The 14,256-nt window shown below is 42.1% G+C and overlaps 1 protein-coding gene across 1 annotated transcript in view; it reads right to left on the bottom strand.

Moving 5' to 3' along the window:
- Positions 1-14,256, bottom strand: part of LOC126358260 (ATP-sensitive inward rectifier potassium channel 12-like) — a 139,370-nt gene that overhangs the window by 44,315 nt on the left and 80,799 nt on the right. Inside the window, exon 3 of the mRNA XM_050007532.1 lies at positions 4,155-4,325. Within this exon, the coding sequence (XP_049863489.1) occupies positions 4,155-4,325 (171 nt within the window). The remainder of the gene's footprint in view (positions 1-4,154; positions 4,326-14,256) is intronic.

Genomic DNA, 14,256 nt, shown 5'->3' with positions numbered 1-14,256 from the left:
ATACCAGAAAATACCTACGTACGATAATTACATTGAATTTAAATGGGGCGGTGGATATTGCGTTTGTACTTGCACGAGGAGAATGGCTTTGACGCGGATCCCGAGAGAAAACAGATAAAGAACTACGAAACCTTCGGAACTTTTGAGGAAATGAAACTCTCGAAAGTACTGGGAATAGATGCATTAATTTGCAAAAGGTAATATATCAAGAACTCTGGTTAGACAAGAATAACTGTAACAGATTCATATGCACTGAAGGGAAAACATCGCAGCACCAAAAAAATTAATATAGAGTAACGAAATTTCGTGAATATATTTGTATAGGTAACGTAAGCATGTGATAAGGCATAGCAAATGTGAAATGCTGGTACATTTATAACCGGTGTAGCCGCCAGAATGTTGAATGCAAGAGTGGATACGTTTTCATTTTATTAGTTGTATGACAGCTGATGCTTCTCAACAGGTGCACCATCACACCCCTTCCGTTGTGCATGAACTTGCTGGGAGAGCCAGTCTTAAGTCACAGGAACAGGAGGGAACAAGAGGAAGATAATATAAGATATTGCAAGTCCGTGAAACAGCAACAAAGACCCGCATATTTGATGAACTTTTCGATTGTGTTGCCACCAAATGTGTTGATCCTCACAAACTTTCGCCTCGAATTGCCAGAAGATTTCTCTATCGCGTACCGTACCCAATGTGAGCAAAGCAAGATTTCCATTGGACTTCTGCTGCAATATCATTTTCCAGAAAGAATCAAAGCGGGATAGTAAGAATGCAGCTGTACGTTGTACAGGTGCCGTTTGTCATTGTGTGGGATGGAGTACCACGCCTACTGCACTTGATCGTTCGGTACAGGAACGGTTAAAGCTGTTCGTGGATGATGTCGGAGTTATCATCCAATGATGTCCCATATGTGTTCGATAAGAGACAGATGTGATGATAGAGCAGGCCAAAGCAACATATAGACATTCTATGGAGCGTGTTGGGTTACAACAACGGCATGTGGGCGAGAGTTTTCCTGTTGGATAACAGCTGTTCATGAATGTCAGCGCGACAATTCGAATCACCAGATTGACGAACAAATATGCAGTCATGGTGCGTGAGATAGCCGCGAGAGTGCTCCTGCTGTCATACGAAATCGCACCCGAGACCAGGTGTGGGACCCTTGTGTCTAGCACGCAGACAGGTTATATGGAGACGCTCAACCGACCTCCTTCTAACCAACACACCACCATCACTGGCACCGAGGCAGAACCAGCTTTCATCAGAAAACTCAATTGAGTTTCACTCTGTCCTCCAACGATCTATCGCTTGATGTCACTGAAATCGCAAACAGCGGTGGTTTGTGGTCAGTGGAATGCACGCTGCAGGACGTATGGCCCGTAGTTGTCCTTGACGTAACAGGTTTGTAGCAGTTCGTTGTTTCCATGTGGTGCCAACTGCTGCCCAAATTGCTGCTGCAGATACTGTACGATGTAAAGTTTTTTTGTTTATTTAAAGACGTAATCACATGTTTAGGATACAGTCATAACCGGTTTCGGCCATACAATGACCATCTTCAGATTCTAAAGGTGGCATACACTGAACACAGGTTCATGCCCTTAACCGGTTATGACTGTATCATAAACATGTGATAGCGTCTATAAATAAACAAAAAAAAATTACGAAAGAATCAACCACGCACTCCATAGACAAAATGTCGTTTTTCTCCAAAATCATTGCAGTATGACGTGCCAGAGCTATACGCCGAACATGATGGTCTTCCCTCTCGGTAGTGCCACGTAGCCTTCTGGAGCCCAGTCATCTTGCTACCGTACATTCTCGTGATCACCGTGCCAGCAAGCATGAACAGTTGCTACATTCCTCCCAAGTCTTGCTGCAATATCGCAAAAATGACATCCACTTTTTTATGGTTCTTTAACATGACCTCATCAAACTCAGTGAAATGGTGGTAATGTCCTCTTATAGCGGTTCTTGACTAACATCAAATTACCACGCCCAGTCTCAAAGGTAACTAACGCTCACGATCGTTACAGCATGTATTGAAAGCAAACGTGATCTGCATCCTCTTAGAGGCGGTACTAGCGACACTCTGAAGCGACTGGCCCTAAATCTGAATCGACATCCTCTATCAAATGTAGAAATACGCCTACAAACTTTCGTTTTCATTTTATTTATTTTTATTTACACGTCAAGTTCCGTAGGACCAAATTGAGGAGCAAATCTCCAAGGTCATGGAACGTGTCAGTACGCGGAATTGCAACATGGAAGTAATAACAGACAAAAATAAATGATTATGATCCGAAAAAAGTTAGTCCATAAGTTTAAGTAAACGCAATCAACAATACAATAAGAAACGGCTCAATTTTTCAAGGAACTCCTCAACTGAATAGAAGGAGTGACACATGAGGAAACTTCACTTTCGATTTGAAAGCGCGTGGATTACTGCTAAGATTTTTGAATTCGTGTGGTAGCTAATTGAAAATGGATGCAGCAGTATACTTCACACCTTTTCGCACAAGAGTTAAGGAAGTCCGATCCAAATGCAGGTTTGACTTCTGCCGAGTATTAACCGAGTGAAAGCTGCTTATTCTTGGGAATAAGCCAATATTATTAACAAGAAATGACGGTAAGGAATATATATATTGAGAGGCTAATGTCAAAATACCCACACTCGTGAACAGGTGTCGACAAGAGGTTCGTGAAGTTACACCACTTATTGCCCGAACCGCCCGTTTCTGAGCCAAAAATATCCTTTTAGAATGGGAAGAGTTACCCCAAAATATAATACTATACGATATAAGGGAATCAAAATAAGCAAAGTAAACTAATTCTCGTGTGGAACCATCACTCACTTCTGATACCGTTCGAATAATAAAAATGACAATATTAAGTCTTTGAACAATATCCTGAATGTGGGCTTTCCACGAGAGCTTACTATCTATCTGAACACCTAGAAATTTGAACTGTTCAGTTTCACTAATCATATGCCCGTTCTGTGAAATTAAAACGTCAGGTTTTGTTGAATTGTGTGTTAGAAACTGTAAAAACGGAGTCTTACTGTGATTTAGCGTTAGTTTATTTTCTACAAGCCATGAACTTAGGTCATGTACTGCACTATTTGAAACCGAGCCCATGTTGCACACAACGTTCTTCACTACCAAGCTAGTGTCATCAGCAAACAGAAATATTTTAGAGTTGCCTGTAATACTAGAGGGCATATCATTTATATAAATAAGGAACAGGAGTGGCTCCAGCACTGTTCGCTGGAGCACCCCCTACTTGACAGTACCCCACTCAGATCCCACATCAAAGCCGTTATCAACATTGTGACTAATGACCTTTTTCTGCCCGTTGCTAAAGTAAGAGGTGAACCAACTGTGAACTACTCCCCATATTTCGTAAAGGTTCAACTTCTGGAGCAATATTTTGTGATCAACACAACCAAATGCCTTAGTTAAATCAAAAAATATACCAAGCGTTTGAAACCTTTTGTTTAACCCATCCGGTACCTCACAGAGAAATCAGAAAATATAGCATTTTCAATTGTTAAACGACTTCTAAAGCCGAACTGTACATTTAATTGTAAATCGTGTGATATGAAATGATCAGTTATCCTTACATACACAGCATTTTTGATAACTTTTGCAATCACTGATGGAATAGAAATAGGTCTAAAATTATCTACATTATCCTTTTCTCCGTTTTTATAAAGCAGGTTTACTACTGAGTGCTTTAATCGCTCAGGAAACTGACCATTCCTAAAGGAAAAATTACAAATATGGCTAAATACAGGGCTAACATGTGCAGCACGGTACTTTAATATTCTGCTAGACACTCCATCATAACCATGAGAGTCCTTAGTCTTCAGTGATTTAATTATTGACTCAATCTCCCTCTTGTCTGTATCAGAGAGGAGTATTTCAGACATCAATCTCGGAAAGGTATTTGCCAAGAAAATTATATGATTTCCTGTAGAAACAAAATTTTTATCTCGTACAACTCCTTCTTGGCGTTGCGGTTTTTTCCGTCATTGTACAACCGTAACCGACTCTTTGCGCCGACAAACTTATTGATGGCTCGATCGCTTCCAAGTGGAGAATTTATCCTCAAAGGCAACTGAAAATGAGCGGTGGAAAAGAAAAACTTACCCATCCCGTGTCTTCTTGAAAGGGAGGCAGGTTCTGCGGTTCGAGGTCTCCGTGGGCAAACGCGATGAGCCACCAGAGGAGCGCGAAGCCCAGCCACGTGAGGAAGAAGCTCAGCGACAGCAGCAGCAGCAACCAGCGCCAAGGCAGGTCCACTATAGTCGTGAACACGTCCTGCGGCAAGCCAGAGGCCAGTCAGCGTCCTGGTATCTTCACGCAGGGAAGGTCAGTGGCACACAGCTAAACAGAGGTTTTCAGCTTCGGTCTTCAGTGACGCAAAATTCATTACAGAAATGCGACAAACTTGCTGGAGTAATGCAGAAATTGCATCTATCTAAAAACATTCCTCCTTCTGACGCACATCGCAGGTCAAACCACCTGCTCCTGACAAAAGTCGCTGGACATACAAATTTCAGTTTCATGCACCTTACAATCAAAAGTTAATCCCAGCTTGTTTCTCATGGTTTCTCTAATAGTTAAAGTTTTTTCGAACACAGAATCCCAAAATTTAACTGAGACGTGTAGGATGTGAAATTTCAAGCTGAATTGTTTAAGTGAACAAATTTAAGCTATTTTTTTTCGGTACCAACAATATGGTTCCCTGTGAGATGATCGTTAATAACAGAGTGTGACAAAGACGTAGCGTCGATAGTTACGATGTCACTACGTAGGTGCACGCTCTCCTAAGTTGACACTACGAGAGAAGAACCACACCGACCACAGCGCCTTCTGGGCGACGCTGTGGAGCTCACCAAGTGCCCTCTTGATTTTGGCCCATTTAATCAAGAACAGACGGCCTGGAAACATCGCTTCGACAGCCGAGTGGGCTAGCGTGCTATTGAGACTTTGATTGTACATGGACTACATCTACGTGCTCATCCTAGGCAAAGTTGTGTATGCATTTGTTATTTACCTGTGTTTTTGACTCTTGCCGTAGTGGATACGCCGGTTCCCGTGAGATCACCGAAGTTAAGCCCTGTTGGGCGTGGTCGCCACTTGGATGGGTGACCTTCCAGCCAACATGCGCTGTTACCATTTTTCGGGGTGCACTCAGCCTCGTGATGCCAACTGAGGAGATAGCTACTCGACCGAATAGTAGCGGCTTCGGTCAAGAATACCATCTTAGGACCGGGAGAGCGGTGTGCTGACCCCACGCCCCTCCTATCCGCATTCTCCTCTGAGGGCGACGCGGCGATCGGATGGTCCCGGTAGGCCACTCGTGGCCTGAAGATGGAGTGTTTTTTTTTTTTTTTTTTTTTTTTTTTTGCTCTTGTAAAAGGTATTAAAATTACATGGAGTACCCAAGTGCTTCGCCTCTCCTGCTCCTACTCGCTTCTTTCACTCTCGGCCTATGTTAAAGAAGCAGTTCACAGAAGCAGATCCACGCACTGTCTATCCAGACGGGATACAAAAAAGGGCGTTTTTTCTTCCGTTAGTTTTATGACAGCTGATGCTTCTCAGTCGATGTGGCATCGTACCCCTCTCGTTAAGCGTGAACCTGCAGAGAGAGGCGGTCCTTAGTCGCGGGAAAACGAGGGAACAAGTTTCTGACAATACAAACTATTTCAGCTGCACATAATGCTGCTTCTGTGATACAGCAAAAATGCCACTGAATGTGTTGATCCTCGCATATTTCTGCCTCTAATTGCTACAAGACTTCTCTGTCGCGTACACAACATGAGCAAGGCAACATTTCCATTGGAGTTCTGTTTGCAGATGGTATCTGCTGCAACAATCATTTCCAGAGTCCGACCCGTATACTAAGAATGCGACAGACCGTTGAAGTATCGAATGTTGCGCCACATTTTGCTGCAGTATTCATTTCATCGCAGTGAGTGGTAGGATAAATTTCACCGTTGAGCTTCGGTGGGTTCGAGCGTGTTCGCCAAGAGGAAAGACAACGGTACTGATGAACTATTATGTTAAAATGATTTAGAAAATTATTATAGTTTAGCTGCCTATTGGAATATCATGGACAGTATTTATATTCTCATATGCTTAGTCAGATTAAAAAGCCGCCTACTGTTCTGTTCTGCAGCACTTGATAAATTTAGGAGAGCGGCAGTGAAGAAGACGCTACAGGATATTGGCCTTGTGAGGCGAAATTTCCAAGTCGAATTGTTTTTAGAATTTTGTCTCTCTTGCATGAAGAGACACAGTAGTCGAACTCAGCATAAAAGCGTGGTTTCTACGAAAGTAATAAACAATGTCTCAAGCATACATACATCGAATTTATTATAAAAGTAGTAGATACATATACGACATAAACAGTCGTGTTGGAATTACGTTTGCTTCATAACACAAGTAACAAAGTAAGGCGTTTCCATTTCCTGGATGGAAACCGGTACGAAGGCACTCACTGCCCTGTTGTGTCTGTACTGTTAGGACTTTGTCCAATCTCCGTTCTTCATAATTACCTCAAAAATTTTCTTCGACGGTGATTTTGTTAAGATTTGCAGTTATTGTAGTGAAATTGTTGCTCACTCTTTTCGTAACGCTCTTTTCAGCTCATATACGGTCTCAAATTGCCTGCCATTGCGATAAACGTCTTGAAAATATCCCCCAAAGATTTTCCACGGGGTTCAAATACAGGCTACGTGCAGGCTAGGACAAGGCACCGATATCTTCATCTTCAAAACACTTTGTTGTAGCAGGAACGTGCACAGATGCCTTGTATTCTCAAAAAATTAGAATTTCGTCCCCTAGGTCCTCATACATTCTGATCCATTCTGTCTCAGTACCTCATAAGGTAGCGTCATAATTTTGCCCCTTAACATACTATTTTAAATACAGAAACGCATTCTACTTATCAAGCCAAGACGTTTGATAGCACACATGCCCTACTTGAAGTAAAGTGATACTTATTTGAATAGTATGGAGAGTAATCATTCATATATGGCCGACATGAACTCGATACTAACAAGCATTCCCTACTTTGCATGTTAATAATCACGTAATATCGCAATCACTTTGAACTGAAGTTGACGCAGCTAGTTTCCAGCCTTCAAGAGAAGTAGAACATGGAACGTATTTCGAGAGGAGTCATAAAAAAAGGCGACCCTTTGCAGCGGGGAGGCAGACACCATTAGCTAACAATAAGCCATTTAAGCGAGCTTCTCTGACTCACACATGGGTGGAATGGCAAGAAATATCTTAGCATAGCAAGCGTCCGCATGACCGCTCTTAGAGGACCAATACACGGAATTCGCATTTAAGAAAATAAAATAAAGTTAATAGTGGGGCACAGGCGACTGGACAGAACACATGTAGAAAGACCACATCTGATGCCTGAGAACACTTCCAGGAAAGGAATGCTTTCAGAATAACAATGTGTGGTCTTTGAAAACCACAAAAAACATTGTCGCTATGTTTCTTTTTTTCAAAACAGAAAATAGGCCACAATGGAGAGCACCGCTATTTTCAACAAATACTCGCATACCACGTGATGAAGGTGTGGAGAGCACAAGGTTTCACGTGGACAGCTATGTATGGGAGAAGTATGAGAGTATAGGAGTGAAACAAGAATGCTGTAGTCCAGAAGGAAAATATTTTCCACCACCAATACGCTACTCAACTTTCGCTGGGCAAAAAAAAAAAAAAAAAAAAAAAAAAAATAAATAAATAAAAAAAAAAATAAAAAAAAAATAAAAAAAAATAAAAAAAAACCGACACAAGTCGTACCACAATCAGCATTGGCGACTACTACTTGTGGTATGGGATGAACATAAGGTGCTGTAGGGAGAACAAAAAAGATATGCAGACTGGGGCTGTGGGTAGAAGGGAGATAGATCTTTTCAGACCAGGGCCATGTATAGATGGAACACTTCCCTGTTCTGTCGTCCTAGGAGACTTCTTAGTGAACACTTGTGTTCACAGGGTTCGAAAATCCCGTTAACATCTTCGGAGTGGAGATTAAGGATTTCGAACCGAGTTATGTTCTGCAGAACAATTAAAGAGGCCAGAGGTGTACACGTCGCTAAACCAGAGCGAGTGGACATTGCCAATAGTTTAGCTAGGGAGAAACACAGTTTTTCGCCTCTCGGCTGATACAGTCAAGGCCAGAATTGTATCTAGGTGTACAGGTCCGGCCATTGTTGACGTGCCGCCGTCATAATATGCCACTGCCGACAACAGCAGCCACCGATAAAGCATTGTAAATATCGCGTTTGTTCAGGTGCTCAGTAAGGGAGTCACTAGCTTGTGTGTGCACTTCAGTTCTATTGGAGATTGGAGTTGTGTTACGTATTTTATTCTCATTCCCTGGTGTTTGTGCTAGCCACGTATCATGTGTGTGTTCATAGGGCTTAAAAGTCGAGAAACGTATTGGTAAATAAACGTTATTGTCCAGCTAAAATAGCATAGACAATAAGGCATATTGAAGTGTAGTGAGTGAAATATTTTGGAGGGTAAATTGTTTTGTGATCATTGTACTGTAAGTTACGCAAGGTGTTCTTTTCTCACGTAGGATAGCTTTTGAAAGGTTCTAATGTGTTCATGTTTTTCACGATTAATTTAATTTAGTTTGTGAATTCATTGTCAGTATCTTCCTAATTATAGAGGATTTTCCAATATCACCAACTATACTCTTGAACCCAATGTGTCTGGTGATTCTGTAATAAAAAGATTTAGCACAGGTAGCAGTAGTTTGTGTGTTCTAGAGTAGAGGCTACCCCTTCCTCACTGAAATACTTTAGGGCACGTATGACGGCTGTTATTCTGTTTCCTAATTGTAACATCACCTAGAATCTCCTTACCTTGCAGGTCCTAGGTTCATAGGCGCTTTAGTTCTGTCAGATATCTCCGTGCATGCCAAGTGGTAAGGACCGGTCATAACGACTGGGGCGAGTACCTTAGGCCAAAGCAATACGTGATTTACCTCTACTGCAGGAGGCTACCCAAGTCATAACACTTCTACCAATAGAATTTCTGCTCTTTCTTCCCTGCTGCTCTATTCTCCTCAGTGCGTCATACTGAAGTGCATCTGGACCATCTAAAATTTCTTATCATCACTGAAGATCACTTTGCCCCATTCTTAAGTCCATGACATATGTTTTTCAGCAAACTCCGCTCTAACTTGTTTACGTTTGGGTGTTGTAAAAGGTTCAGATGGTTCAAATGGCTCTGAGTACTATGGGACTTAACATCTATGGTCATCAGTCCCCTAGAACTTAGAACTACTTAAACGTAACTAACCTAAGGACAACACACAACACCCAGCCATCACGAGGGAGAGAAAAATCCCTAACCCCGCCGGGAATCGAACCCGCGAACCCGGGCGCGGAAAGCGAGAACGCTACCGCACGACCACGAGACGTGGGCGTTGTAAAAGGTGTCTGCAGTCGTTTCTTGAATGCAAGATGTTTGTCATTTGACAAAATTTGTGTCCACATCTGGCAATTACTGGCAACTGTAAATCAGCAACAATTTGCGCGAAAATAACCGTTTCGGTGTCTCAGAAAATTTTCTACTTTGTGCACATTTTACATTCTGTCCATATCATGGGTCCAATGTAACTAAATTATGAAACCCTGTACCTGAACGGTTCAACTTCTTGATTATTTGACGACTGTAGAGCGCTATCTCCTTCTCTGGACCGATTTTTCCGTTTTCACCACACGATTACTGTTTTCCGAGTAGTATTGTGACAATCGTGGTTTATGTACACAAACGCACTGTCACTTCATGAGGCCTCTTTCCTGTCTGCAGGAAACGCACATACACTCACACTAACACCGCACACAGCCGATTGCCTTTATATCGAGCTCCATCCTCCACCACTTGAATCGTTGATGTCTTGCTATATATTGTACTACTGACATCAAATGCGGTACCATTTGACTGCATTTGTCAGTGTATTGGATCTGATACTACTGCATAAACACTGTGCACAATTTTAATTTTCTGATAAATATTCATGCCTTTATACTACTGCAATTGCTGTAATCCAGAAAGTAATTGAGGACGTAGTTTGCGAGTGCTACTGTGGGGTGAAGAGGTTGGCACAGGAGAGGAATTCGTGGCGGGCTGCATCAAACAAGTCACAAGAGCGATGAAAAAAAAACTGCCTGTTACAAAGTTTAAACGTGATTGATATTAATTAGATGACTGACCCTTGATATGACTGTTACTTATCAAGTAAGACCAACCAGCTGCTGGGGACCCAGAGACACCATTAGCTAAATCATTTTGGGTGAACAAGGAAAGGCTCTCTACTTGAGGGAAGTTAGCCGTGAATAAGGACGGCGACGTCCTAATGAACGGCAGTTCACAGCGTGGGACATCCCTGTTTGGCTCCTACGTACGTCTCGCATAAACTGTGTGTCTTATGTCACTCTTTTAGTTTGAGAGGAATAGACGGTTCCCTTGCATCTCTTTGAGACTGATTTAAGCTAGGAGTGCAATCCGATTGCAGCTGGATATTTCAGGCGATCCCCAATACCCAGGACAGACCACCTCTCCCTCGACCCCTGTTCATGTTAAAACCACATCGCCTGTGTTCAGACCTGCACAGACTAAGAATGTGGGATAGACCATATAACGAGGATCGGTGTTGGTTAGACCAACATTTGGTAGGTCTAAACAACACCGATCCTCGGTCTACGATCTACTCCCACTACACAGATCGTACGAAGAAATTGGCCTCCACGTGTTCCGCAAGTGCCTGTGGCTAAACTCTTCAGCTGTTTTAATGAGGTAAGTTTTTCGAGCTACTGTATGAGGCATAGGAAGTCACATTTAGCAAGTGGTAGTTTAAAGACCAGTCGATAATGAGGTCAGTAGAGACGGAGTATGAGCTCGAACGGAGAAAAAAATTGACTATGTTCTTTTCAAGGAAACCATTCCGTCATTTGCATTTATCGATTTAGGAAATCTACGGAAAATAAAAAAAAAGTGGATGGCAAGATGGAATACAAATACCGACCTCATAAATGTAAATGCACTGCCTTAACCACTACGTCACTTGACTCGCAGTTTCGGTTAGCGGGTAACCTCATCCTGTCAACCGACACGAAACACTTTAGTAACTAACATAAAGCAAATCAACTGAACTCACTGCTGTAGGGTCTTGATAATGTGACTCTTAATGCCTTATGCTAACCAGTTAGCCCTGTGATGGCTACATGCGTGGAAAAACAATTCTTTCTCACGACATTATCAATTTCTTAATTGAATCCCTTTTCAGAGCAAAATTTTGATGGAAGTCAACGTGTTCGATACAAATTTGATAATAAATAGGCAGGAATTAATCGGGTGGCTTCTCCTGTCTCCTAAGCACTGCTGCACACAGGTAGTGTTTGTCACGCTTAACTTGTGCCAGAGTCCATCCAGTACATACATCGCCATATAACACGGTAGTCGTGAACAAAGCACCCAGGAAATACGTACACTTAACGTTGGTTTCAAGAAGACGAGATTCCACGTGTTACCACAGTTAACAATATTATGCAGTCTAAAATACATAATTATAAATTGTCTTGTAAAAGATTTATTAGCAGATTTTTTTACTTCCCAAGGCAGTCCACCTAATTCAAAGATAACCGTCCATGCACCCCGAAAAAAGTTCAACCTTGAAATCTTACGTACTGAAGGAAATATTAATGCAAAAAGCATACGTCCTGGAAGGAAAATTACACTGATAAATAAAAAATAAATTCGGTAGATACCTTGGTAACCAGCACTATTTCTTAGGCAATTGAAACGCGCTAATTCATAAAGGCAAACCATTTTCTTGCATCACCCAAAGTTCTTAAGATGTGCTACATCAATCATTTATATATACACATCAAAAAATGTTTTGAATCACCCCTGAAAGCAGACGTTGACTGTGGATATTGTATCACAGACACAGTCCCTTTGCCTGTTCAGAGATGTCACTAAACCCGCCCAAAGATGTAAACAACCATGCATGAGCACTGCCTATTATACGGAGGAGGTTTGACAGCTGATCAGTTCCAGCCATACCATCAGGAAGGAGGTACACGGCTCGTATTGTCTGTAGTTCAACCGCGCCTAGATGGTCAATACCGCGGTTCGATCGCGTCCGCATTGTTACTTTGTACTCTCAACAAGGGAAATGCCCAGGTGTCTCGGAGTGAAATAAGCGATGTTATTCGGACATGGAGAAGATGCAGAGCGACAGGAACTGTCGATGACATGCCTCGCTCAGGCCGCCTAAGGACTATACTGCAGTGGATGACCGTTGCCTACGGATTATGGCTCGGAGGAATCCTGACAGCAACGCCAACATGTTGAATAACGCTTTTCGTGCAGCCACATGACGTCGTGTTACTACTCAAACTGTGCGCAGTAGGCTGTATGATGCGCAACTTCATTTCTGATGTCCATGGCGAGGTCTATCTTTCCAACAACGACACCATGCAGAGCGGTACAGATGGGCCCAGCAACATGCCGAATGAGCCACTCAGGATTGGCATCACGTTCTCTCACCGATGAGTATCGCACATGCCTTCAATCAAGCAACCGTCGGAGACATGATTGGAGGCAACGCTGTCAGTCTGAACCCCTTAGAGACACTGTCCAGTGAGTGCAGCTAGGCGGAGGTTCCCTGCTGTTTTGGGGTGGCATTATGTTGGGCCGACGTACGCCGCTGGTGGTCATGGAAGGCGCCGTAACGGCTGTAAAAAACGTGAATGCCATCTTCCGACCGACAGTGCAACCATATCGTCAGCATATCGGCAGCCTATCAGCGAGGCATTCGTCTTCATGGACCCCCATCGCACCCCCATCGTGCACATCTTGTGAATGGCTTCCTCCAGTATAACGACATCGCTTGACTAGAGTGGCCAGCATGTTCTCCAGACATGAAAGCTATCGAACATGCCTGGGATAGATTGGAAAGGGCTGTTTATGGACGACGTGACCCACCAACCACTCTGAGGGATCTACGCCGAGTGGGAGAATCTGGACCAACAGTGCCCTGATGAATTTGTGAATAGTATACCACGACAAATACAGGCGTCCATCAATGCGAGAGGACGTACTACTGGGTATTAGAGGTACCCGTGTGTACAGCAATCTGGACCACCATCTCTGAAGGTCTCGCTGTATGCTTATACAACATGCAATGTATAGTTTTCATGAGCAATAAAAAGGGAGGAAATTATGTTTATGTTGATCTCTATTTCTTTTTTTGTACAGGTTCCAGAACTCTCGGATCCGAGGCGATGCATAACTTTTTTTGATGTATGTATTTGTAACTGTTCCTGCCGACGTGCTACTTTGGTCGCCAAGCTTCTAAAAATGTAAGATCGAACTTAACATTTTTAAATTTGTGAAAGATTTGCCACTTTATTGAGTGATTTGGACAATATAACCAAGTGTTCTATTATTACTCTGAAATCATTAACGTTTAAATGAAGTAATATTAAGAGTGAATTTTTAGTATTTAGAAAAGTTTCTCTGTCAAAATTTGTAAGAGTTAAGATTATGGTAGGGTCAAGCTACGTCATTACTATCGTATCCCGTTCTACTGTGATCCCTCCAATTTTAATTTCAGTTATCAGTACTTTAAATAATTCTAAATTTTTGGTAATGAACTTTCGCTTTAAATATTTTCTGATCCCTTGCACATAAAAATTTACTCCAACGCAAGTAATGACCGATAGCATCAATACACATATTACTTATCCTTACGAGATCTTAAGTGCGATTATAACCAGTTGATTTCAGAAATAACTGTCTGCTTTAGGATTGATGACCGAATTATTTCATTCTATTATTGGAACACTAAAATGCAAACTTTGATTAATGATAAATTCAGCTAACCATTCTAAACTGATATTTGTAATTATATTTCTTTGCACTCAGTTTATACAGCGAGTGTATTCAGTTACCATAATGATGATTAGTTGCATTCTCTTCCACGTTAATTTGGTCAATTTTCTTTGGAATCGGTGCTTTCCCGACAGCCTAGGTATACCTAATGATAGTAGATTACAGTGAATGCTGGGAGTTTATACCCTCACCTCACCAGCGACTAAAATAGAGGGCAGGGTCGTAGTTAAAATTTTCTACTATGTTTCAACTATGTTCTTTTCGGTTTGTTTCTTACGTTATTCTTGATTTTGTTAAAAAGATGTCTGAC

This window comes from Schistocerca gregaria, chromosome 1, assembly GCF_023897955.1.
Source record: "Schistocerca gregaria isolate iqSchGreg1 chromosome 1, iqSchGreg1.2, whole genome shotgun sequence".
Lineage (NCBI taxonomy): Eukaryota > Metazoa > Arthropoda > Insecta > Orthoptera > Acrididae > Schistocerca > Schistocerca gregaria.
Note: the sequence above shows the minus strand (reverse complement) of the source record. Positions and strands in the feature narration are given on the sequence as shown.